Here is a 26,180-nt window from a genome sequence, read left to right as displayed (position 1 = left end):
GTTGCCTGGGAGGGAGGGTGTGGAGCTCCGTTCTGCTTAGAAGGGCTTCTCATCTGGGTTGTCCTCGTGCCTTTCATGTTTCAGGGAATCCTGATCACCTGGACAAAGGGTTTCAAGGCCAGTGACTGCGTGGGTCATGATGTAGCCACTTTGTTAAGGGATGCGATAAAAAGGAGAGAGGTAACTCAAATAATGTTTTTAAAACTCCTTATGACTTTGGAGGTTATAAAAATTATATGTGCTCTTTTGTAAGAACTGGAATGATGCAAAAGCATGCCAACATTAAAGTGACAGCTATCGGTTTTGAGTTATTAAGGGGATGATATGGGGCTAGTGAGATGGCTCAGCAGGTAAACGTACCTGCTGTCAAGTCTGACAACCTGAGTTTGCTCCCTGGAACACACATGGTGGAGGGAGAGAGCCAGCAGTTCCTGTGGGTTGTCCTTTGATCTCCACACGTGTTATGGTGTAGATTTGTGTGCATGCTTCTGAACATGCATACACACGTACATATATACACACTCCAAATAAATATATAAATGTAAAAGGGATAATGTGTTCAAAGAAAGATAAAGCCACAACACTTAGAGTAATGGAAGAAAATAAAGACAGCTCCTAACAGCCAGGTTCTGCCAGAGTTTCCCAGAATGCATCAGACATGGATGCCCTGTTGGTGGGCATGGATATAGACAATACAGCCATTCCGTAATCATGAGGGCTCAGAACACAGTCAGAGGATCGACCCTGCTTCCCAGCAGCATCCAGTCCAAAACAAAGGATGAACCAGCAAGGATCCGAGCTAGATAAAGTCAGGCTGTTCCTTCCCTAAGTCAGTGTCCCTTTCTTTCCAAAGGAATTTGACCTGGATGTGGTGGCTATGGTCAATGACACTGTGGGAACCATGATGACCTGTGCATATGAGGAACCCAGCTGTGAAGTTGGACTTATTGTAGGTAAGGGTCCTGAAGGGGTCTTCTCTCCAGGAAGGGGAAGCTGGGTTTTTCTGTTTTATAGAGATCCAGCATCACAGTTCTTCATGTTGGACAATTGGTCTGTTGGTACTGTCCTTTTACCTGCTCTGGAATTCTGTGTTGGAGAAAGGTCCCCCCTTGTCAACACCCCATAATGGTTCATATCAGTTGTGATCAGACTGTCCGTCAATGGGTTTGTGAGGAACGAAACCACAGTAAACTAGTGTGGCTTGAGTAGATGGGATGGGGTACCTGAAGCCCACATAACTATGTGGAAGAGCATGGGTACTGCAGCTGACAAGCAGAAAAGGAAGCAGAGCCATCTCCACTCCTGAACGTACTCAAGCTAGAGAGGGCCAGTGTGCTCTTGGGCACCATTTTGCCTTTAACAGCTACTGTCTGTGAGTGACCCCAGCTCCTGAGTGGGTTACAGAGGGGTTAGCTATCGGTTCTGTAGGTGTATGTCCCTGATGTGCCAGATATGTCAGTGGCCTGAACTGCCAAAGCATTAAATTATTTGTGTATGTCTGTGTGTGTCTCTGTGTGCCTGGGTACATGTGGGCTGCACAGTGTGTGTGAAGGTCAGAGGACAACCTTGGATGTTGGTCCCACCTTCCACCTTGCTTAAGACAGGGTCTCTCGTTCTCCACAGTGTATCCCAGGCTAGCTGACCAGAGAGTTTCTCCTGTCTCTACCTCCCATCTAGCTGTAGGAGCTAGGATTGTAGCATACACTGGGTTTTACATGGGTCCTGGGGATTCACACTCAGATCTTCATGCTCTCTTTGCAAGTGCTTTATCCACTGATCCATCTGCCCAGCCCAAGAGCATTAAATTCCTAAAGCACATTGGCTGGGGCTGGGAGAAAACCCTTTGTCCTGCATCTAGTGTCAGGGGATGCTGGGAAAATGCTGTGTCACAATTTCATTTCTGTTGCTGTAATAAGATATCCTAACTAGAATCAACTTAGGGTAGAAAGGGTTGATTTTAGCTCACAATTCCTGGTCACATAGAGTCCATCACTGTAGGGAGGTCAAGGCAGGAACTTGAAGACAGCCGGTCATGGCACATCCACAGTTAGAAGAGAGAAGTAAATGAACACTTCCTTGCTTATGCACAACTTGATTTCTCCACTACTACTTAGCTCAAGGCCCCTACCTTGGTGTAGAAACTGGGGCATGGAACGCTTCATGCTCGGAGAAGGCACCAGGAGATTCACGTGGAGAAATGGGAACAGTTTATTAATGTTGGTGTACTTTAGGTGGAGTTTCCTCTCAAAGAACTCAAGCCCTGGGTTTAGTTCCCTCACAGTTTTTATAGGTCTCCCAGAGTTACTCTTTAACTGTTACAACATTGGTGGGTTTAAGTTCCAGCCTGTGTGATTACCAGCACAGGTGCTTACGTGCCCCAAGACCACTGAAGGGAAATTCCTTCTGCAGGCATGCTTGCAAAGGCAAATATTTAGAGCAGGGGCTAAGGTATTCTCTTAGCAGAGAGTATTTCAGGCACCCTTAGCAAGCAAGGTGGTTGCAAACAGATGTTCCATTAGATAATGGTGAAATGTTTCTCAGGATAGCTCTTTCCATTTTAGATTTGATTCCTTTTTCAACACAAACTTTAGTAAGCATTTATAAAACCACTATAAGGTGAGTACTATGTTTTAAAGTATATAGTCAGTCATAAAACAGTATTAGACGCACACACACACACACACACACACACACACACACACAAGTGACATTAAATGCATGGGTATTTTTTTTTCATCTTGTAGGAAATGGTATTGCCCACAAGTGGGCTGGGTCTTCCCACATTAACTTAATTAAGACAATCCCCCGTAGACATGTGCACTTGCTAGTCCAATGCAGACAGTCCCTCATTGAGACTCTTCCCAGGTGATTCTAGGTTGTGTCATGTTGACAATTAAAGTTAAGCATCACATGCCCCAAACTGTCTTAGCTACCAACATCTACAGACTCTGCTTGGAAAGCGTGACATGTCACCCCTTTCTCAGGACCATTCTCTGAGTATCTGGAGATTGGGATTGGGCCTTTATGTTTGTTATTAAGCCTGCTGGGCAATTCTTGAAACTGAAGGAATCAGGAAGCAGATCCAGATAAAAGGTTGTTTAGGGCCTGGCTCTGAGACACTATTCCTTTCTTTTGGCAAAGCCATCTCCACCTAGCCCTGCCCATCCTTTGGCTTATGAATGGGCTTAGGTGGGACTTAGAATGCCAGAGTGATTTGGCATCATCTCTTCTTCCAGGCCAGGCCTCACCTTCCTGCCTGGGAGTCCAGGGCTGTCCCAATCAGCATTAGATGTGCTAGCACCTGGATCCAGCCAGTTTTTTCTTCCCACCATCAATTGATCTCTTTGTTCAGAACACCTGAGGGCAAGAAATACAGTTTACATGTTTTGACTTTGTGTTTCTCCTTCCAAGGCTCATGTTTATGCTTTCAGTAAAAGGGAGCTGAGAGATCAAAACCAATCCAGCAGCACAATCAAAAGTGCCCAAGAATTCTGCTTAAGTTTTTCAGAGGGGTTGTGCATTTTGTTCTGGCCAGGTGGCATGCCCTTAAGTTGGCCTAAGGATACTAAAAGCGGGCCTTCATCCCTGAGGGCTTTGCCTTGGGATGTGCAGGCCATAGACTAGCAGCAGCAGCCATCTAGCAGAGCTGGTTGCTGATGCATTCTCGGCCTCACCCCAGACCCTCCCTGAGTCGTCATCTGCATGAACACAGGCTCCTCAGGTGGCTCAAGTGCATCTTGAAGTATCTACGGGAAGGGGTCCTTGGCTGAGTTTTTAGACTCTTCAGTAAGACAAGTCCAGTGACCACAAGCCCGCAGTCATGGCATTAAAGCGGCTGTGAGGGCTGGCAAGATGGCTCAGTGGGTAAAGGCGCCTGCTGCCAAGCCTGAGGACCTGAGTTGGATCCCCAGGATCCACCCCATGATAAAAGGAGAGGACTCACTCCTGCAAGTTGTTCTCTGGCCGCCACACATATGCCACGGCATGAATATACCCACACATATATAGACACAGGCACATACATACAATTTAAAAATAAAACTGCTGTGAACATGCACCTCTTAGTTTGTTTACCTAGCTCCAGGGAGTGGAACAGCAATCAGTTTGTAGTCCTTCCATAGTCTTGTGGGGGACAGTGAGTCATGGTGCTCTAGGGAGTTCAAGAATGGAAACCAGAGGTTCTGAGCTATAGAAACCATATGCTATGTTCTGTGAGTTGGGGGTTGGCGGGGCGGTGGCGGGAGGTTCATCCTGAGAAATGTTCCTTATCTCAGAATCATCAGATTTTCCATGAGGTTGAGATACCAGTGAGGTCAGAAACCTTTGCTTAGAAGGGACTTTTCCCCCAAACACAGAAGTTGGTTAACTAGGTATGGTGTATGGACTAACTTGGTTAACTAGGTGTGGTGTATGGACTAACTTGGTTAACTAGGTGTGGTGTATGCACTAACTTGGTTAACTAGGTGTGATGTATTGAACATCTGAGTTTGATGGTAGACAATTCTCTGGTTGATACATGTGTCCATACCCATAGTATGTGTATCTTGTGGTGTATGGACTAACTTGGTTAACTAGGTGTGGTGTATGGACTAACTTGGTTAACTAGGTGTGGTGTATGGACTAACTTGGTTAACTAGGTGTGGTGTATGGACTAACTAACTTGCACGAGAAAAGCTAAGTGAACATCTGAGTTTGATGGTAGACAATTCTCTGGTTGATACATGTGTCCATACCCATAGTATGTGTATGTGTGTATAAGTTGTGCTTGTATGTGTACATGTATTTTTTTCTTCTGAGCTGAATATTGCATTTCTCCCATTGGAGATATATTCTTTTGTTTAAAGACTTATCTGTTAACATAAATATAGCCCTGCTTGGGCAGATCAGCATGCGGGGCTTTTGATATAAGGTAATTCAAGTTGGGTGTCATAGCACATACCTATAAATCCTAACACTTGGGAGGTACAGGCAGAAGGATTGCCATGCGTTCAAGGCCAGCCTGGTCAACATAGTGTATTCCAGGTCAGCTAGGGCTACATAGAGAGACTCTATCTCAAAAAACAAACAAATGAAAAAAGATAAATTAATCTACTATTCTCTGTGTAGCTTAATAACTCTGATTTGGGGGCTGGAGAGATGGCTCGTTAGCTGAGAGCACTGGCTGCTCTTGCAGAAGACCCGGGTTCGAATCCAAGCACCCACATGGTGGCTAACAACCATCCATAACTCTAGATCCAAGGGATCCAACACCCTCTTCTGACCTCTGTGGGCATTGCATGACATGGGTCCACTTACATACATGCAGACATTAACACTCATACACATAAAATAAAAATAAATAAAAAATTTTAAAGAACCGAGATTCACTGGCTATATTTCAAGTTTTCCTGAGACACCCTGAGAGAACAAAACTGTTTTTTTGTTCATCTCAAAAAAGTACCTCTGAGGGCTAGCAGTTGGTAGAGTGGTTGTCTAGCATACACATAGCCCAGGATTCCATCCCTAGCATCACATCAGCCAGTCATGGTGCATGCCCAATAATTCCACACTTGGGAGGTAGAGGTTGGAAGGTGAGTAGTTCATCCGTTCTTGGCTGCATGGTGAATTTGAGGTCTTCCAGGGATATACCAGACAGTCTTTTTGTATCTGAACTGCTGGGCCCTAGGTCTGAGGGCCAGGCATGAGCCTCTAGTGGGGGTACAGTCACTCACCTCTGCCATGTGTTACAGGGACTGGCTCCAATGCCTGCTACATGGAGGAGATGAGGAACGTGGAGGTGCTGGAAGGGAACCAGGGGCAGATGTGCATCAACATGGAGTGGGGCGCCTTTGGGGACAACGGGTGTATGGATGACATCAGAACGGAGTATGACAGAGTGGTGGATGAATTCTCTCTGAATGCCGGGAAACAAAGGTAATCCAGACTGATGGAGGCAGCAGCCAAGGGTCAGGACAGGGACAATGTTTGACCACATTCTGCCTACTGCAGAAATGTTTCTAGAGGGAGTGAGGTCTGCAGAGGCTTGGAAACACATTCCTCTGGTTCAGTACTGACCTTAGCTTTTGACCTAGGGTGAGGTAGAGAATCCTGGAGGTTGACCCATGACATGGTAGATGTCCCCAGAGGACTGGTGACTTGCTGCCTCAGTGGCCTATTCTGGCCTTCCCTTGCTGTGTTTCTTCCTTAGGAGAAGGATAAAGGGTGGGGTGAGGGTGTGGCTGAGGTGGCATAGAGCCTCTATGCTTCCTGCTGTGATCTCCTCCTCTCTCTAGTGGCTGTTTGAAGTTTTACATCTCAGGTCTCAGGGCCTAGCTCTGAATTGGCAGTGTCTACCCAGAAATGTAATGAATGGTCTTTTTTGTCCCGTCTCCCAGGAATCAGACTGTCTGATGCTGTGTTCCCTGAACAGAAAAGGGTTCCCATTTAACCTTAGATGTGTTGTGGCCTGCCCAGATTTTCCTGGCTTTGGGGCTGGCTTTGTGCTGTGTACTTAATTAGCACTCTGGTCCCTTTAAGACTCAGCCTATGGGCTGAAGAGATGACTCTACAGTTAAGAGCACTGGCTGCTCTTGCAGAAGACCCAGGTTCAATTCCCAGCACCCACATGGTGGCTAACAACAGTCTGTAACTCCAGTTCCAGGGGATCCAACACCCTTTTCTGTCCTCTGTGGGCATTACATGACATGGGTGCACTTACATACATGCAGGCAGTACGTTCATACACATAAAAGGAAAAAAAAACAAAAAAACAGCCTAGCTGTTTGCTTAGACTGAAACTATGTTCTGAACACTTTGCCAAGAGCCTTAACTCCAAGCTGAGCTGAGTGAGACACCCCCCACTTCCTGTCCTCTCAGGCCATCCAGCACTGTGGTATGATGAGAGGCAGGGATCCTGAGTGTGTTCTGTAGAAGGATGAGGTGTAAGGGAGCCTAGAACAGGTGAGAGCTAGTCTGGGTCAGCTTCTCTGGGGTCTCTGCATGTGGTCAAGAGCTAGGCAAAGGCTAGAAGGCACAGACCATGTAGCTGTTCCACGTGACTACTGGGAGCTTTGTGTCTGGGTGTGGGGAGGGTAACGTGCCTCCTAGTCCGCCTCTGCCTCTGGGGAGACACCTGTTGCTGTGATCTTCTGAAGGGCAGTCAGATTGGGAGTGGTCATGAGGCCAAGGGTGAGTGGTTCCTCCTGCTCACCAGCTCCTTCCTCCTCCTGCAGGTATGAAAAGATGATCAGTGGTATGTACCTGGGGGAAATCGTCCGCAACATCTTGATTGACTTCACCAAGAAGGGATTCCTCTTCCGGGGACAGATCTCTGAGCCTCTCAAGACTCGGGGCATCTTTGAGACCAAGTTTCTCTCTCAGATTGAGAGGTGAGTGGGGAAGGTTTCCTGTCATTCTGTTTCTGTGAATCTGACCTCTCCAGGCATCTCTTGCATCTCACTTATTTCTCAGCATACTTTCAGGGTTCATCCATGTTGTAGCCTGTGTCTGAATGTCCTCCTTTTTAAAGCTGAGTGATATTCTGTTGTATGGACCTACCACTCTTTGTCTCTGTGGTAACTTGGGTTATTTCTACCTTTTGGCTTCTGTGAATGATGCTATCATCTGGGGATATAAGTATTTGATGCATATGGTCACACGTGGACTTGCTGCACCCTATGGTAATTCCGGTTTCAAGTGAGTGACTCCATCTCCCCCAGCCTCTATTTCTTCCTCTTTGAAATGGGAATGATAAAAACGGCATGGTGGTACATTCCTATGATCCCAGCACTTAGGAGGTAGAGGTATGAGGCTCAGGATTTCTCAGCCAGACTCAGCTGCATAGTGAATTTGAGGCCAGCCTGTCTCAAAAACAGACTGCTGGGCATTAATCCCAGCACTCAGGAGGCAGAGGCAGACGGATTTCTGTAAGTTTGAGACCAGTCTGTTATATATTGCAAGTTCCAGACCAGCCTGGAACATAGTGAGACCCTGTCTCAAAATAAATAAATTAAAATTTAAAAGTTACTTTGAAGGAGAATAAACCCCCATAATGCTATTCATAGATGAGCACAGTGCTTTGGGGCCAATCCCATGGTCCCAGACTGTTCCGTGGGCAGTGCTCCATCCAGCCCCCTGGCTTTTGTCCTCCACAGTGACCGATTAGCGCTGCTCCAAGTGCGGGCCATCCTCCAGCAGCTGGGTCTGAACAGCACGTGTGATGACAGTATCCTTGTCAAGACCGTATGCGGGGTGGTGTCCAAGAGGGCCGCACAGCTGTGTGGCGCAGGCATGGCTGCCGTGGTGGAAAAGATCCGAGAGAACAGAGGGCTGGACCATCTGAATGTGACTGTGGGAGTGGATGGGACACTCTACAAACTTCATCCACAGTGAGTATGGCTTCTGCCTAGGATGGGGAAAACTCACTGGGCTGGTGAGTTCCCTTGAGAGTTATGGGGTTTCATTGCAGTTTTCCATGCAAACACAGCAGCCTGAGGCTATGTGTTTGGGGACAGGAGCCTGAGATCAGGAGTAAGCTCTGGTATCTGGACTTGATCCTTGGGGAGCTGGGAAGGGATGTCACTGATATGGTAACACTCTCCTGCTTCTCTTGGGCCCTCTGAGTATGTGTGGTGGGTGAGAATGGGTGCAGGTTGATGCATTGGCCAGCCGCAGTCTAGCTGGTCATCTGTGCTTGGTTAAGTTGGAGAGAAGACTGAGAAGTGGAGAGGCAACTGCTTAAAAGCAGTCCTGGGCTGGAGAGATGGCTTAGCAGTAAAGAGTACTGGCTGCTCTTGAAGAGAACTCGGGTTTGGTTCCCAGCACTCACATGGCAGCAAGTAACCATCTGTAACTCCAGTTCCAGAGGATCCAGTGCTCTCTTCTGGCCTCCTTGGACATTGCACACAGGGATGCACTTATTCACATGCTGGTTCACCAGCAAAATGGGAGCTTTCAGGACTTAGAAGAGTAAGCTCAATGATGACACAGTGACTGTCTGAACAGGGGAGCTTCTTACCAGGACACAGAATCCTACTAATAACTACCTGAGACCATCCCACATAAACCAGGCCACAGTGCCACCTGCTGTCTAGAAACATTACTCACCTATGTCATGACTGCAGCATGCATCTTGTTCATTCTCTCTTCCATCTCTTCCCCCTTCCTGGCTGTCTTCATCGTAGCCAGAGACAGCCTTGTGGCTGGTGTAGAGCTAGGCTTCAGAGACACGTGCTCTAGACTCAGTCCTGGATCCATCAGTTAGAAGCTGTTGCCTAGTGGGGATGTGGCTCAGTTGGCAGAGTGCTTGCCTAGGATGAATGAAGCCCAGGTTTCCATCTCTAGCACTGCATCAACCAGGCATTTGAAGGAGTTTGCGGCCAGCCTAAGTGCCTGGCCTTGTCTTTCATGCTCACCATGGAATGCCTGCCCTCAAAGTTACCTCCCTTTATGGGGGGCTGCTCTCTGCTGTAGGTGCTGGGTGCTAGCTGTGGAGGTGGGCTGGCAGTCTCGAGACTTCAGCTAGGGTGTACTGTCCTTCCCATGGGTCTTCCTGAACCAACCTCATGTTTGACCACCTTGAGGATCCCTGCCCAGGACTCAGCATCCTTCTTGGTGTTCAGGTCCCCTAGGAGCACCACAATCTGGGGTGGGGGTATCTGAGTGGCTCATACAGGCCCTAGCACTCACAAGTCGCTGGGTTAGGGATTTGTACTGGCACCTCCTTGCTGGAGACTGTGATGATAGAGTCGGCCATACACCCATTTCTCCCTAGTCTGTCTCTACTACGCCTATTTTTTGCTTGGGGACTAATTTAAATTTTATAAATATATTTTTTTTCTTTTTTGAGACAGGGTCTCACCATGTAATCCTGGCCAGCCTAGAACTCACTATATAGACTAGGCTGGCCTCACACTCACAGAGATCCATTTGCCTCATGAGAGCTGGGATTAAAGGTGTGTGCCATCATGCCTAGCTTTTTGTTATAGTTTTAAGATAGGGTTTCATGTAGCTCAGGCTGGCCTGGATCTCAATATGTAGCTGAGGATGGCAGTGAATTTATGATCTTCCTTGCCTATACCTCTCCAGTGCTGGGATTATAAGCAGGCCCAGTAGTGCTAGGGCTCAAATCCAGGGCCTCTTACATACTTGGCAAGCACTCCACCAACTGAGTAAGCCAGGTCCACAGTCTACCCACAACTTTTTATTTTTTAAGCTTTAAAAAGATATTTTAGGGCTGGAGAGATGGCGCAGCCATTAAAGGCTAAAGCTAGCAACCAAAACATAAAAACCATTTTATTTTTATGTTTATGAATATATTGCCTACATATGTGTAAATGCAACCATGTCGTGCAATGCCTGCAGAAGTTGAAAGAGGGTGTCAGATTCCCCTGGTACTGGAGTTACAGTTGGTTGTTAGCTGCCTTGTGGGTGCTAGGAATTGAACCCAGGTCCTTTGCAAGAATAGCCATTGCTCTTAACCACTGAGCCATCTCTCTAGCCCAACTTTATTTTTTTAACATTTAAAAAAAAATTTATGTGTATGAGTATGTATGAGTGTTTTGTATGCATGTGAATAAGTGCATCCCTGTGTGCAATGTCCAAGGAGGCCAGAAGAGAGCATTGGATCCTCTGGAACTGGAGTTACAGACGGTTACTTGCTGCCATGTGAGTGCTGGGAACCAAACCCGAGTTCTCTTCAAGAGCAGCCAGTACTCTTTACTGCTAAGCCATCTCTCCAGTCCAGGACTGCTTTTAAGCAGCCCCTCCCAGTCACTCTCAGCCCCTCCTGGCCAGTCTCAGTACCCCTGTCACTGCAGCTGAGCCCAGGTCTCCAGGTTTCATCTCCCTTTCCTGACTTTCTCTCCCTTTCTTTGTCTTTCCAGCTTCTCAAGAATCATGCACCAAACCGTGAAGGAACTGTCACCAAAGTGTAGTGTGTCCTTCCTCCTGTCTGAAGATGGCAGTGGCAAGGGGGCTGCCCTCATCACAGCTGTGGGCGTGCGGCTCAGAGGAGAAATTACGAGCAGCTAAGAGCCAGAATCCCCCCATCCCCATCCCTCCACCATTCCCTCCAGCATTCCTCTCTAAAACCAACGACCCCATGTTCCACCCAGCCAGCCCTGCTGGAAGACCCATTGCTGGAGCCCACTATGCCACAGCAGGAGGAAAGGAACCCAGTTAATGAAGTGTAATGTAGGCAACACCAAGCACGTGCTGTTGATAATCTCTCACCTGGACCCCTCTCACCCACCCTGCCACTCTGCATGATTCGAGTTCGACCCAGCCGTGCATTGCCCACTTGTGAAATGTAGTGGCACCCATGTCTACCACAGGTGCCCAGCCAGGTGGAAAGATCCCCCTTTTGGACCCACCTTCTGGGCCTCCCAAGCCCATCCTTGGGGTCACCTCCCCTGTGTGGAAGTGTATTATCACCAGCAGACACTGCCCGACTGCCCCTCCCAGGGGACATGGCCTGAAGGGCGAGTAGGTGCAGGTCTGCTTCCTCCCTCCCAGGACCCTGCCATCCCATCTGGATGTATCAATGCCACTGAATTGTGTGTCCATTGAACCAGTCCTAGCCACATTGTGACAGTTTTGCATTTTGTTTGTCTTGTAGGGTGGGGGAGGTGGGCAGACGTGTGGGAAAACGTCTTGTCTCCATTGGGGCAAAAGGAAACAACCCACAAACAATGCCGTCATTGGACTCTCCCATCGCTTCCGTGAGCCATGTTGTATGACTAGTAAACTTTGTACTGATTCAAAGGCTGGAGTGGTGCTTCCTGGTTGGGAAGAGGGGAGGGGAACTTGGGTTATGGTGACAGTCCCACAGTGGGATTTTTTTTTTTATGGTCTTCTGGGTTAGTGGAAAAATCTTAAAGTCAAATTTTCATAGGCGCAGTGCTGCACACGTGTATTCCCAACACTCCAAAGGTGGGGCCAGGAGGATCAGGAATTCAAAGCCATTCTAGGCTACATAGTGAGTTCCAGGCTAGCCTGGGATACATGAAATCCCATCTCAAAATGAATGAATAAATAAAAATAAACAAGTCTTCATACCCCAGCATTGCTTTGGTTCAAGGGCTTTTCTGCTTATCATTCCAAAATGTCACAGAAGTACCAGCTGACTGGATCTCAGTACCATCCTGCCAGCAGCCTAAGTCCCTGCCCTGGGGCCTGGAGAAAAGGAGCAAATAGAAGCCTCTGTCCTCACTTGTTGGACCCTCAGGGACTGCAACACTGTGTCCATCACCCCAGAGCAGAAGCAGCCTCACCTCCCACTTTTGCAACCTCCAGAGACCGTGAGATACACGCCCTGCTCTGCCATGCCAGTATCCCAACATGGAACACAGCCCTAGGAGGCAGGATGGCTGTGTGTGCCCTCCCCAGACTCAACTGCCCTTTCTGGGTCCCTAGCCCCTACCCCGCCCTTTTCCCACCCTAGCCCAGAAGATTGCTGCTTTGTTCCAAGGCTGCAGTTTCAGACTCTTCCCTCAGCTATTTGGTGGATGGCCCATGAGTACCCCCCCGGACCCTGTGATGACTCAGACCTACATCAGAGCCCTTTATTGGGGGTACTGTCAGAGCCAGCATCTGTAGCACAGAGATCTCTGAGAGCACAGACATTGAACTTCGAACACACATGCACATTTACAGCTTATCTGGTTTTCAGAGGACACTGGATGGGTGGAGGGTGAGTCACCATGCAGGGAAAGGTGCAGTCTTGGAGTGAACTAGGCTGGGTCTGCCGCATTTGGGGTTCTCTGCCTGCCAACTTGTTGCTACAGGAGTAAGGGGGAACCTGTTCCTGACTACGGATGGCTTTTGTGTCTTAACAGCCGATAAAGCGATGATTTAATTGAGCACCCATCTGAGGGTGGCCTGCCTAGCTCCTAGGCGTCTCTTCCATTGATCCTTATAATGTTCCTGCCATTGAGAAGAAGAGGCTGAGGGTCAGAGTGACTTGTCCAAAGCAACTCAGCTGAGATTCTTTGGTTTCAACCACCCTCTGTTCTGGGTTATGTCTGAGTTAGATTCTGAGGCTGAGCCACCCTGGGTCAACTCATAACCAAAAAGGAACTTCCTTCCTTGTGTCTTGGCAAGAAATGGGGTGTCATGGTCATGGTTGTATCCTGATTTGTTTGACTTACCCAGCATTTATGAGCATTTTCGTGAACCAAATTTAGTAAGACTGGAACTTTCACATATAAATGTGGATTTCGGGCTTTTCTAAAAAATCTGGCAGCAGTGGTCTAGGGTTAAGCAACCTGTCCCCTACAGCCTGCTACCTTTTTCTATGACCTTGACACTGGGAATTTGTGTGTGTGTGTGTGTGTGCATACATACTTGTGGAGGTCAGAAGATACCTCATAGGCAGGGGATTCTTTCCTTCCATTATGTGGGTCCCAAGGATTGAACTCAAATCTTGAGGCTTGGTGGCAAGCGCCTGCTGAGTCTTATAAGTGCGGTCTTTCTTTTCATGGGATCCGATTTTCCCATCATGTCCAGGAAAGCATTTCAGTCCGCAACACCTGGATTAGCTAAGTGCTGGTTTTCAGTTGTCAGGATCCCTTCCTGGATCCCTGGAGCATCACACTGGGTGGCTGGACTCTTGAGATCTGAGTCAGCATCCCCTGTGGGATTCCAGGCACCATCTTGTTTTCCCATCAGTGTACTGAAGGGTGGGACATGGGACAAACTATCACATCTGGGTTTCTCCATCAACTGCTTCACAAAGGGTGCTAAGCCTGGCCCTGCAGATGGGCTCAAGGCCTTCAGGGTCCCTCAGGTTCCCCATCTTGTGGACTCCCAGCCTGCCCATTGGTAGCCTCCGAGGGGTTCACATCCCCAGTCATAAACAAAGTCTCTTTTGTGTGACACCTGTTGACCCTCATGGAAAGGGATGGAGTGTGATTCAGTTCCAGCCTGTCTTCCTCAGTTGGTGTCACCCAGGGGCAGCACCGGAAAGCCAGCCGGAATCCAGAGCGAAACCTGGGGGATGGGGAGGTCACCTTAAGCAAGGGAATTAGGGGTACAGGAACAAGCTGCCATGTGACTGCTCCCGGCTCCAGGAGATCTGCACCCTTGCCAAGGATTGTCACTGCCTTGCTTTGAAGAGCCCACCAAAGGCTCAGGGCTGTTGAGAGATGTATGCTTGAGATTTGGTTTTTAGGAATAGTCAGAAAAACCAGTGTGTGGGGCTCATGCCTGTAATCCCATCAGAGGCCAGAGGATCACTGAGAGCTCCAGGCTAGCCAAATGAGACCCTGCCTCAAAGAGGGAGGGAGAGAGAGAAGGAGGAAGAAGGGGAGGTAAATCAAACACAATTACAGAGAAACAACAGATTTTCTGATCTGACTTAACTGGCTTCTAATGGGGAATTCAAAGAGAAACCTGTTTTAAAAAAGAATTGGGGCTCTGGCCATGAGGGTGGAACAGGGATGTTACCCCCAGGAACTGCTTCAAAGGAAAATTAACATGTGGCACTACCAAGTGTGGGTATATTTGGTTAGAAAATGAACAGTTCTCATTCAGGCCTGGTGGTACAGGCCTGTAATTCCACCTACTCAGGAGAGTGGGACCAGAGGATCCAAGTTCAAGTCCTGCCTGCTTAGGCAGCTTAGTGAGACCCTGTCTCAAGAAAAAGGGGTGCTGGAGAGATGACTCAGTGGTTAAGCATTCATACTGCTGTTGCAGAGGACCCGAGTTTGGTTCCCAGCACCCATGTCATGGGGCTCACAACTGTCTGTAACCCCAGCTCTGGAGGACCTGACATCTTCTGGCCTCCATGGACATGCACACGTGTCATACATACACACACATACATGCAAAAAAATAAAGTTTTTTAAGGGACTGGGGATGTTAAAATATACATGCATCAATGCAACTAGGAATGTAACTTGGTGGAATGCTTGCCTCGCATGCAAGAAGCCCTGGGTTCTGTCCCCAGCACTGCACTGGTGGAGGGCAGAGCCAGGGCCAGACTCACCTGTGGTTGAGACAGCAGTAGATAACGGGATTGTACATGGTGGAGCTCATGGCCAGCCAGAAGAGCGCCAGGTAGACCTGCTGGATGAACTTGTGGTAGTAGATGTCCTCTTGGAAGCTGCCCAGGATGAAGTAGAGGTGGTAGGGCAGCCAGCAGACTGCAAATGTCACCACCACTAACACCATGGCTTTCACAAACTGGTCAGGGAGAGGCACAGGTCAGTCCTTGGCCCCTGAGTCCCAAACCTTAGCCCTCCTACCAGCCTGGGGAGCCTTCCATAATCAGACCCCGTCTACCTCTCCTGCCTCTGTCCCCTGGAACTTATACTTCCCAGGCACTTGTGTAACCCCCTCCAGCACCACCACCACAGGACATCTACTCAGGTCTGCCCACACTGCTGTCCTTCATTGAATTTCTCATGTCTAGCAGCCCAGTTCTGTGGTCCACTCCTATAAGGTGTCCAGGACCCTTTTCCCTGGAGGAGCTCTCTCCCTCTCAACCCCTCCCTTGGGAGGGCCCAAGCTCTGGGACCCAAATGGCTCCCCTCCTGGATCTTTTCCTGCTATAGCCCTTCTACCTGTGGACAGTGAAGTTCCAACCAAGCACCCTAGCTTCTACTTAGTCCCTGAGACCTCCACATGCCTGGCCTCTCCAGGCATACCCATTCCTGCACTGCCTCTGCCCAGCACCTTGAGAACTGAAAGGCAAGCTGGAGATGGCAAAGGGGTACCAATTCCCCAGTAAGAGGGATACCAAGATAGTATCCCCATGTCTGCATACCTCCCTTAGCCACCCACTAAAGTGCCTGGCATTAGAACAGGGAAATACAGGTCTAAGATCAGCCTCCAGATCACCCAAGCCTATAGTTCCCGTATTTGAGGACTCTAGCAAGAGACTTGGCTCTTGTGTTGGTTGGTGCCTCACTAGTGGGCAGGCTTTGGGCCCCAGGTGGTTCCCCAGGGCAGGGCTTGCCAAATCTGCGCCCGGCTCAAACCTTCTTCTTGGCCTGAAGGTGACGCAGGTTGGCACCGTGCGCCTGATGACCGGGGACTGCACGCTTCCACAGGGTGAGACCGATGATGCTGTAAGCCACAAACATCACCACCAGAGGAAGGAAGTAGATGAGGGCCAACACCAGAAGATGGTACCTGGAGAGAGAGCCAGGGAGGCAGCAGGTGACAGCGTGACTCGGCCTCTTTGGATTCCATGACCCCACCATGCTGCCCCACTCTGGGGTTCAGTTTAAAGAAAAATTAAAACAACACTGGCTAGCATATGTACCCAAAGAGGGCTTTTCCTGCAAAAGTCACCATCATTAGCCCCGTCTTCCTTATAACCGTCAAGTGCTTAAAAAGGAAAGAAGGGAAAGCAAACTGCATTTTATGTTTGTTTAAAATATAAACATGATGGGTGCCAAGCTTGACAACCCAAGTCCTGGAACCCACGTGTGAAAGAAAACCCACTCCCAAAAACTATCCTCTGACCGCCACAAGACTCACACACACACACACACACACACGTGCGCACGCACACACACACATGCACAGACACACACGCACACACACACGCACGCATGCACACACACGCACGCACACACACGCACAGACACGCATGCACGCACGCACACACACACAGACACACACATGCATGCACGCACGCGCACACACACACACTTTAAAAAATAATCTTTAGGGGCTGGAGAGATGGCTCAGCACTGGCTGCTCCTGCAGAGGACCAGGGTTCAATTCCCAGCACTCACATGGTAGCTAACAACCATCCATAACTACAGTTCCAGAGGATCTGACGCCATCTTCTGAAATCCGTGGTCATGACACAAGTGCATTTACATACATGCAGGCAATACACTCATACACATAAAAATAATAAATCAAAAAAATTTTTTTTGGTCTTTTTGAGACAGGATCTCCCTCTAGCCCCAGCTGTCCTGGAACTCACTACGTAGACCAGACTGGCCTTGAACTCACAGAGATCCACCTGCTTCTGCCTCCCAAGTGCTGGGATTAAAGCCATGTCCCACCACGCCTGGCTAAAAATACTTTTAAATAATAATCTTTCAGGCTGGAGAGACAGTTCAGTGGTTAAGAGTGTGTGCTGTTCTTCCAGAGGACCTAAGTCCCAGCACCTACATCGGGAGGCTCACAACCGCCTATGACTCCAGATCCAGGAGATTTGAAGCCTCTGGCTTCCACAGGCACCAGCACTCATGTGCTCATACCCCTACACACAATTTTTTTAAAATTTTATTTAAAAAGTGAAAAAAATGTTTAAAAAATCTTTAGCCAGGCTTTGTGACACACAGTCCCAACACTCAGGAGGCAAAGGCAGACAGACATTCACATAGTAGCCAGCAACCCATTGTAACTCTAGTTCCAGAGGATTTGACAGCTGCTTCTGGCTTCTAAGGGCACCAGGCACATGGTGTGTGTGTATGTGTGTGCACATGGTACACAGACATACATGCAAGCAAAGCTGTCATATACATAAAATAAAAATAAATAAATCTTGAGCTGGTCATGATGGCACACTTGGGAGGTAGAGGCAGGCAAATGTCTGTGAATTCAAGGCCAGCCTGGTCTATATAGTGAGTTCCAGGCCAGCTGGGGCTGTAGGGAGTGCCTGTCTCAAACAAAACAAAGCAAAACAAATGAGGAAACTTCACAAAACATAAAATACAATAAACTTGATGTGGTGGCACATGCCTATAATCCCAGCAGCTGGGAGATGGAGGCAGGAGGATAGAGAGTTCAAGGTCATCCTTGGCTACATAGCATGTCTGAGGCCAGCCTGGGATACATGATACTGTCTCAAAAAATAAAAACCATTAAGCAGGAAAGCTAGAGTTCCTAAACTATTAACAATTTATGTTTTCTCCCAGAACCATGTGTGTGTAGAGGTATGTAGTGTGTACAGGAACATACACGTATATATGATATATACATATTAACTAGATTATATAGGATATTATATGGATAGAAGCCACCCTGTAACATCAACCCTATCCAGAAATGGGCAGGGGAGAGTTCCACACTGCACAGCCACTGTGTCCTCTGCTTCGTGCCTCTGTTCCCATGTTCTTGGGAACATGGCTGTGTCAGCAAATGCCTTTGAGCACATGGCCCACACGCCACTGCACCTACCCAGTCCCAGGGAGAATGCCCAGGTTGTACTGATGCTTTTTGTTTCCTTTGGGACACATATCACTGGCTCCATTTCTAAGGACGCTGCAGTCTCCTGGATACACCACAGCTTCAGACTGACTCCTGGGCAGGCCTACCCAGGGGCCCTTGGAGCAACCAGGAATGAATCTGAGGCCCTATCCACCCTTTATCTTTCTTTCTCCGCCCCCCTTTTTTTGTATGTATATGTGTGGTATGCATGCGTGAAGGGTATGCATGCATGTGTGTTTGAATGTAAGGGGGTGCACATGTATGTGACATCCAGGTGTCTTCCTCAGTTGCTCTCCACCTAATGTATTGCAGCAGAATCTCTCACTTGAACCCAGAGCTCACTGATGTGGCTGGTCTAGCTAGCCAGGTGCTCCCCCATCTTCACCTCCTGAGTGCCAGGATTGCAGGCAGGATGCCATGACTGTCTGGCATTTACCTTTCAATATACTGTACACACGTGCACACACAATCTGTTAACACATACAGACACAGGCACACACACAGTGCTTATTCAGCTCACGTTCAGCCTTGCTGAGGCGGTCAGATTGGGCTCTGAGGCAGGCTGCCAGCAGTTGGGTCCCTGCTTCACCACCCCTACTGTATCGTCTGGGGCACATCATGCCATATGGTTTCTCCTCTGCCCCCCCAAATGGAATAATGACACATTTATGGGGTGTGGTGGTGGTGACCTGTAATCACAGCACTTGGGAGATGGAGGTAGAAGATCAGAGTTCCAGGCCAGCTGGGGACTACTTGACTGTCTCAAAACCAAAATAAGGGGCCTTGGGGTGTAGCTTAGTTGGTATAGTGCTTGTCTAGTATGCACAAGGCCCTTGGTTCCATCTCCAGTACCACATAAAGTCAGTGGGTGACACCAAAGCCAGCACCCTGTCTTAAAATTAAACAAACAACAAAGAGCCCACCAAACCTTGAGTGATGTTTCAGTGGTTTAAGAGCACTTGCTACTCTTCCAGAGGTTCCTAGCACCCACATGGGGCAGTTCACAACTGCTTGTGATTCCAGCTCCAGGGGGTCCGATGCCCTCTTCTGGCCTCGGAGGGCACCCACACACATGTGGTGTGCGTGCACACACACACACACACACATTTTTTAGACTACCAAAGTAAATAAAAATAACAATAATACTTGTCCTATAACTTTAAGAAAATTAAAAGTGTCAATAAAAACAAACCTTTAGGAAAGAAGGCTCAGTGGTTAAGAGCACTGGCTGCTCTTGCAGAGGATCCATGTTCAGTTCCCAGCATCCACATGGTGGCTAATAACCATCTGTAACTCCAGTTCCAGGGGCTCCAACACCCTTTTCTGGCCTCTGTAGGTACAGCATGCATATGGTACACTTAGGTACATGCAGGCAAAACACTCATACACCTAAAAAATAAAAATAAATAAAGAAATTTAAGGGTCAATATAAGTACTTAGAATGGGCCTGGCACTTGGCATTGTTTTTAGTACAGACAGTCCCCAACTTATGATGGTTTGACTCAATGACTTAACTTTCTGGAGACAGAAAAGCAACAAATGTTCAGCAGCAGCCACACCTTGATTCTGTACCTTTTTCCTTGAGCTTCTCTCAAGGCGGTAGCAGTGCACTGTGGCTCCCACTAGGCTACAGTCTTGAGATTACCCACATTCTACAGGGGATATTTTCCACTTACAGTAGGTTTGTTGGGGTATGGCCTTGCTGTTAACTTTTGTTGTTTTGTTTTGTATCAGGATCTTATGAATCCCAGGCCGACTCTGAACATGCTATGTAGAGGAAGATAACTTGGAATTTCTGCCTCTACACCCTGGGTGCTGGGATTGTACATGTGCACCACCACACCTGGTTTATGTAGTGCTAGGGATCAAACTCGGGGTTTCTGCAAGCTAGGCAAGCATGCTACCAACTGAGCCATGTCCCCAGCTCCTCACTGTTACTTGTGGAGGCTCAGAATAAAACTGCACTCACAAAGTCACATATGTGCTCCCAGAGGCCTGTACACATCGTCAGTCACACAAAGACATGAGTCAACATGCAAGTACATGTGCCCCACCCTTATCCCCAAGGGGGCTTACAAGAGGAGCATCTTGCCCCCGCTGTCCTTAGGCCAGGCTACCACACACTTGGTGGCTCCTTGGTCCACAGTGATGGTGGAGTAGAAGCACTGGGGGAAGGCAAGAGCCAGGGCAACCAGCCAGATGCCAGCGATAACTGCCTTGGTGCCAGGAGCTGACAGCCGTGGCTGAAAGGGATGGACGATGGCCATGTACCTGTGGGCAGGGCACAGTGTGAGCAGCGGGCATTCTCACAGCAAACCTTCCCCTCCTCCTTTTCCCTGCCCAGGCCCATACCCTCCAACCCTTCTCCATACCACTGTGTGCTGATGATGAAGTCCCACCCAATCTTCAGAGAACTGGGGTGGAGTGAGGGACTGGTGATTGCTTCCAGCCCTAGAATCTAGCCCAAGCACCCAACTCACTGCCTCCCTCTGGGCCTTGACAGATCCCTGGACCGTCACAGGTAGCCGAGCAACCACACTGTGATCCAACTTGCAGTGGGACAGAGTGTCTAACATTAGCCTGAGGCTCCGCTCTAACTGAGCATCTGCACCCTCAGCCTCTAGGCTGTCCCTCTTCTATTCCACATAATATGACAATCTCCTGAACAAAGCCCAAACTAGTGATGTCCTCCAGAGCTTTGTGCAGCAGTGGCGATGTCCAACACATGCAGGGTCCTGTTAAGTAACAACTCAATACACATGGGCCAAGGAGCATAGACAGCGTGGCTAAGACTGAAAGATTTGAGTTTATTCTATTTTATTTTCCTTTGAGACAAATTGTCATGTAGCTCAGGCTGACCTCGAGCTTCCTATGTAGCCAAGAACGACTTTGAACTTCTGGTCTTCTGGCCTACACCTCTTGTGCATGGGAATTTCAGGCACATATTCTCATGCCTGGTTTATGCAGTACTGGGCCTCGAACCCAGGGCTTTATGCATGCTAGGTGAGCACTCTACCAACTGAGCTCCTTATATAAACCGAACTGGAACACCTAGGATAGCACAGGCCTAAATCTTTAAATGCTGCCCGTGACTAATGCACTGTGCAGCTTCTTCTCGACCTTTCCCTGGAATAACCTGCACGGCCCTCTGTGGGCTTTCCTCTCCTCTCCTCCTGGAGCTCCGCCTTCCTCTCTGTATGCAGTGAAGCCCAAGCCACATACCACCTTCTTGGTGAAGTTGGCTGGACCGGGCTCAGCTGATGCCCTCCTGGGGTGGGAGGAGGTTACAATGCAGCGGTCTTAGGTGGTGATTTTCATCTCCATTTTCCACATCAGGAGACATGAACAAGGGGAAGCAGAGGACCACCAGCTTAGAAGAGGCAACCCTGGTTGGTCCCAGCTGTCTGTCCCTGGTTTTCTCTGCTTCTTCTACCCCAGGATCCACATGGCCACTGTAGGAGTGCCCTGGACCTACTAAGGACTCAAGCCTCACGGGCCTAGGGCCCAATTAAAGAAGGCCAGCTACTTGCTTTTTGAAGGTCAAAGGACTGAAAGGCATCATTCACCAAGGACAAAGCCCCACTCTCCCAACAACAGTCTGACCTGGGGCTTTGGTTTCCTCTCAGCAGAGCAATAAGGTGAGACCAGATTGGAAACCATGTTTTTTGGGGTGTTTTTACATTTATTTTATGTGTATGAGTGTTATGTGTGCATGTATGTAAGTGCACCCATGTGCAGAGCCCAGGGAAGACAGAAGAGGGCGTCAGATCCCCTGGAGCTGCAGTTACAGACCATTGTTAGCCACCATGTGGGTGCTGGGATTTGAACCTGGGTCTTCTGCAAGAACAGCCAGTGCTCTTAACCACTGAGCCATCTCTTTAGCCCCTATATGTCTGTTTTTGAGATAAAGTCTCACTATGTAGTCTTGGCTGGCCTGGAACTCACTATGTAGACCATGCCGACTTCAAACTCTCAAGTGCTGGGATCACAGACATGCACCACCATGACAGACAGATATGGTTTGTATGTCTCTGTGTGTGTGTGTGTGTGTGTGTGTGTGAATGCATGCATGTGCCTGTGTATGCAGGTATATGTGCAGGTGTGTGGAGATCAGAGATTAACCTCAGGTATTGTCCCTTAGGACACTGTCCACCTTATTTTTTGAGACAAGGTCTGTCACTGGCCTGGAAATCACCAATTTGGCTAGGCTGACTAGCCAGCAAGCCCCAGGAAGCCTCCTGTTTCAAGCTTCCTCTTGCACAGGGATTACAAACGTGGGCCACCATGCCTGGTTTTTTCACATTGATTCTAGGGATGGAGCTCAGGTCTTCATACTTGCACCGCAAGCATTTTACTGATGGAGCCTTCACCCCAGGCCCAGAATAAAACTTTTAATATAAAGAAATTATAATAAATGGGATTACAAAGACTATCAATCATACTGAAGCACAGTTAGCAAAATATAAAATAAGTCTGGGTGAGAAGAACAGATCACTGACCTTGTTAGTGGAGGGACAGGTCTCAGGACTTTGGAATCAGACTGATGTGGATTGAATCCTGTCTCCACTGCTTTCTGGCAACAAGGTCATAAACAAACAGCCCTATTAGCTCTTTGGACCTCCATTTTGCCTCTATGAAATGATACTAGTCATTCCTACACTTGGCTTGTGTGAAGGAAGTGGTGTGTCTGCATATGAATGTGCATTTACCACCTTTAAATTCACCAAAATTGTTTTAGTCCTGGATGATGCCTGGCCCTTCCTCTCTGGGATGAACCCAAGCCTTGAAACGAGGCGGGGACAGTAGACTATAGCGTGGCTTTGGATCTTGTGTGTCCCTTGCCTGCTTGATGTTCACATCACAGCATCTTGGGTGTTAAATTGTGACCTGAAGCTGGGCATAGTGGTGCACACCTTTAGTCCCAGCACTGGGGATAGAGGGGCAGGCAGATCTCTGTGAGATGGAACCCAGTCTGAGCTACATAGTGAAACCCTTTTTGAAAAAAAAAGATCTCTGAAGAAAGGAAGGAAGGAAGGAAGGAAGGAAGGAAGTTCATGTCCAGCAAATACTGCCGTCTTTCTTCTGCCTGGAATGTTCACTGCCCCCTGCTAGAACCCTTCTGTCTGACTGTGCGATTTCCTCCTGTCTTTACTCAGATCCCGCCCTTGCAACGAGACCCACTCTGACGCCCATTTAAGTCTATATCTTCCCTACTCTAGTGTATACATCCTGGCAGCCCAAGATCCCTTTCCTTGAGCTAATATTTGTCCACAGCGCTCATGATCGCATACAATGTACAGTTTATTTGTTCCCGGACTTAGGATTTAAATTCTCACCACAGCAGGCACATACATGGGTGTTCCCCCAACTAATACCCAGAATGATATCTACTCAGCAGACACTGAGGTATTTATTGAACGAAGAAATGAAGAAAGGGGGCCGGTGAGATGGCTCAGCAGATAAAGGCACTTGCCGCCAAGCCTGCTAACCTAAATGCCATCCCTAGGACTCACATGGTGGAAGGAGGGAACTGACTCCCATAAGTTCTTCTCTGACTGCCACATGCATGCCATGGCAAACACACATGCACACACAGACACATAGACACACACATGCACACACGTACCCACATGCACACACCCAATAAATAAATGCAAAAAATTTCTTTAAAGGAGTGTTAAGTCTCAGCTCTGGTCAACCTGATCCAAGCCCCTACTCTCGTCCCTGCATTACCAGCCTCCTGCTCAGCCTCCAGGATCCCACCCTGCCTTCTTCAGCCCAGCCTCCCTCTGAAATGGAAGCTCTGACAATGTTCTGAAGTTGTTTCTTCCCATTGGCGGCGGACCCCAGCACCTGGAACTGTGTCTGACACCGCAGAAGCTCCCAGCTTTTGCTACATGACTGAAAAGAAACACTTAAGGGACATCCTCAAATATACAGGGAGCAGGAGGGGATGTTTGGTGGAGGCCAGCCCTAGTTTGAAAGACTTTCCCTTGTGCCTGCAGCTCACAGGGTTCCAGGCCCCTTGCTCTGACTCTGACTTGATGGTTGACCTTGGATGTCCCTGATTATCTCAGTTTCCTTGGGTATAAAATTAGAAGTTGGGCCTTATGTAGCCCAGGCTAGCCTCAAACTGCTATGTAGCCTAGGATGATATTGAACTCCTTGATCCTCCTGCCTTCACCTCTTGAGAGTGGGGATTAGAGGCACGCACCACCATACTCTGTCAAATCAGTGCTGAGGATCAACATAGTGCTTCATGAATGCTCAGCAAGCAGTCTACAAACTAAACTACACTCTTCTCATTGTTAGTGAGTAGAAGACATTGTCTCAAAGGAAATCTCCAGAAAACTCCGTATTAAAACATTTATAGTGCAGTGTGAGAGGCTGTGTGTGATGATTACTGGGAAAGTTGAGGTGGGGCCAGTGAAGGAAGATGGAGAGATTCACATCTATCCAACCAGCACCATGAGAACTCTATGTGCCTGAAGGTCCCAGAGCCCTGGCCCTGCCTGCCCTGTACTAATGTGTCTTCCCCTCACCCCATTCTATTGGCTGTCAGTGGCTCCCTGATCCCTCAAATCCTCCTTCATCTGAGTCCTACTAGTCCCTGGTGGGCCTGATGCAACTTCCTCCACCCTGATCCTAGGCTCACCCCTCCGAATGTCGCAGTCAGCAACCCACATAAGCAGCATCAGAAAAATAGGCCTGTTCTAAGCAGATGCAGCATTCTGGCCTCACACAACACACCTTGTATTTCCAACATACAAAATCAATAAGAGTAATTTCCTTAGAGTTCTAGAAAGATAGCAAGACACAGAGAAGTGCACTTTAGAAGTCACCCGGAGCATCTTCCCAGACAGCGTTAGGCAACCTTCAAGGGCAAAGTCGTTCTCATGCCTAACTTCAACTCTCCCTATTTTAGCCCCACATTCCCCTGTCTTCCAGCTCCACAGCTCTGAATCAAGATCAAGACTGGGAGGCAATTCCCTGGCCTGTCCCCCACCTCGCTATGGGACCCTCCCAGGCCAGTCTCCACTCTGCCTGAGCCTTAGCAAAGTGAGACACCCACCCCCTTCCCTGCTGCTCCCTCTTGCCTGTCAGCAGCAATGGCCGTCATGGAGTAGATGCTGACGAACATGGCTGTGATGGGGAAGAGGTTCTGGAAGTAGCAAAAGGCACGGCCAAAGTACCAGATGTTGTGGCTGGCATAGACGAAGTTGAAGGCAGTGTTGAAGGCAGCCATGCAGAGGTCAGCCAAAGCCAAGTTGATGATGAAGTAGTTGGTGACTGTGCGCATCCTCTCATGGGCCAGGATGATCCAGATAACTGTGGCGTTGCCTGTCACAGCCACCACCACCAGCGCCAGGTACACTGTGGCCCACAGTGCCAGCTGCCAGGCCGGCATGGAGAAGGCTGTAATGCCCGTGGTGTTGCTCTCAAGGCCAGACGAGATGTTGGTGTCAGTTGCAAGGACACGGGCTCCCATGGCTGTTTCTGGGGCTGGGACACAGGACCTGGCTGTGCAGCTCCCCCAGGATTGCTACAGAAGAGAAATCCTCTTTGACATGTAGATATATTAGGTGAGGAAGATACAAAACCAGGCACGTGTAGTCAGGAGACCACGCCTAGGACTCAACAGAAATGAGTCACTCTGAGCACAAAGCCTAGTCAAATCCCAGTCCGATCTCTCACTAGTCGAGTCCCAGTCTGACCTCTCAAACATCAGGTGGAGATCTAGAATTCAAAGCACAGTTTCTGAGCAGGAGACATCCTTATCACATGTCAGCTCATCGCCTTCTCTGCAGAGACAGAAGTTTGAGAGTCCAAGAGGGGACACATCTGGACAAGGGCGCTCAGGAAATTGGTGACAAGCCAGAACTTGAACCCAGATCTCTCAATGCTATTCAAGGAACATTCCAGATGAGAGGTGTGCGCAGCAGGAGTCTGTGGGTCCCACAAGCCAACTGTGTATGTAGCAGGTGGTGGCTCCAGGCTTTGTAGTGCATGCCCGGCTAACACTCCCA

General features: G+C 48.6%; 2 protein-coding genes across 3 annotated transcripts in view; one reads left to right on the top strand and one right to left on the bottom strand.

Moving 5' to 3' along the window:
• The window catches only part of Hk1 (hexokinase 1), a 68,150-nt gene extending 56,408 nt beyond the window's left edge, over window positions 1-11,742 (top strand). For both annotated transcript variants that reach the window (XM_008827808.3, XM_008827807.3), the window contains 6 exons: window positions 85-180; window positions 854-953; window positions 5,730-5,913; window positions 7,212-7,367; window positions 8,133-8,366; window positions 10,863-11,742. In XM_008827808.3, coding sequence (XP_008826030.2) covers window positions 85-180; window positions 854-953; window positions 5,730-5,913; window positions 7,212-7,367; window positions 8,133-8,366; window positions 10,863-11,010 — 918 coding nt within the window. In that variant the 3' untranslated portion in view covers window positions 11,011-11,742. The remainder of the gene's footprint in view (window positions 1-84; window positions 181-853; window positions 954-5,729; window positions 5,914-7,211; window positions 7,368-8,132; window positions 8,367-10,862) is intronic.
• A 1,988-nt stretch (window positions 11,743-13,730) lies between these two features.
• Window positions 13,731-25,820, bottom strand: Tacr2 (tachykinin receptor 2). Its single transcript, XM_008827809.1, has 5 exons — window positions 25,251-25,820; window positions 20,230-20,424; window positions 15,960-16,113; window positions 14,966-15,162; window positions 13,731-13,968 (listed from the first exon to the last, which is right to left on the bottom strand). Exons 1-5 carry the CDS (start codon window positions 25,640-25,642, stop codon window positions 13,752-13,754), a joined length of 1,155 nt encoding a protein of 384 aa, XP_008826031.1. The 5' UTR covers window positions 25,643-25,820; the 3' UTR covers window positions 13,731-13,751.
• Window positions 25,821-26,180: the final 360 nt, after the last annotated feature.

Source organism: Nannospalax galili, unplaced genomic scaffold (genome assembly GCF_000622305.1).
Source record: "Nannospalax galili isolate Female #2095 unplaced genomic scaffold, S.galili_v1.0 scaffold853, whole genome shotgun sequence".
NCBI lineage: Eukaryota > Metazoa > Chordata > Mammalia > Rodentia > Spalacidae > Nannospalax > Nannospalax galili.
Note: the sequence above shows the minus strand (reverse complement) of the source record. Positions and strands in the feature narration are given on the sequence as shown.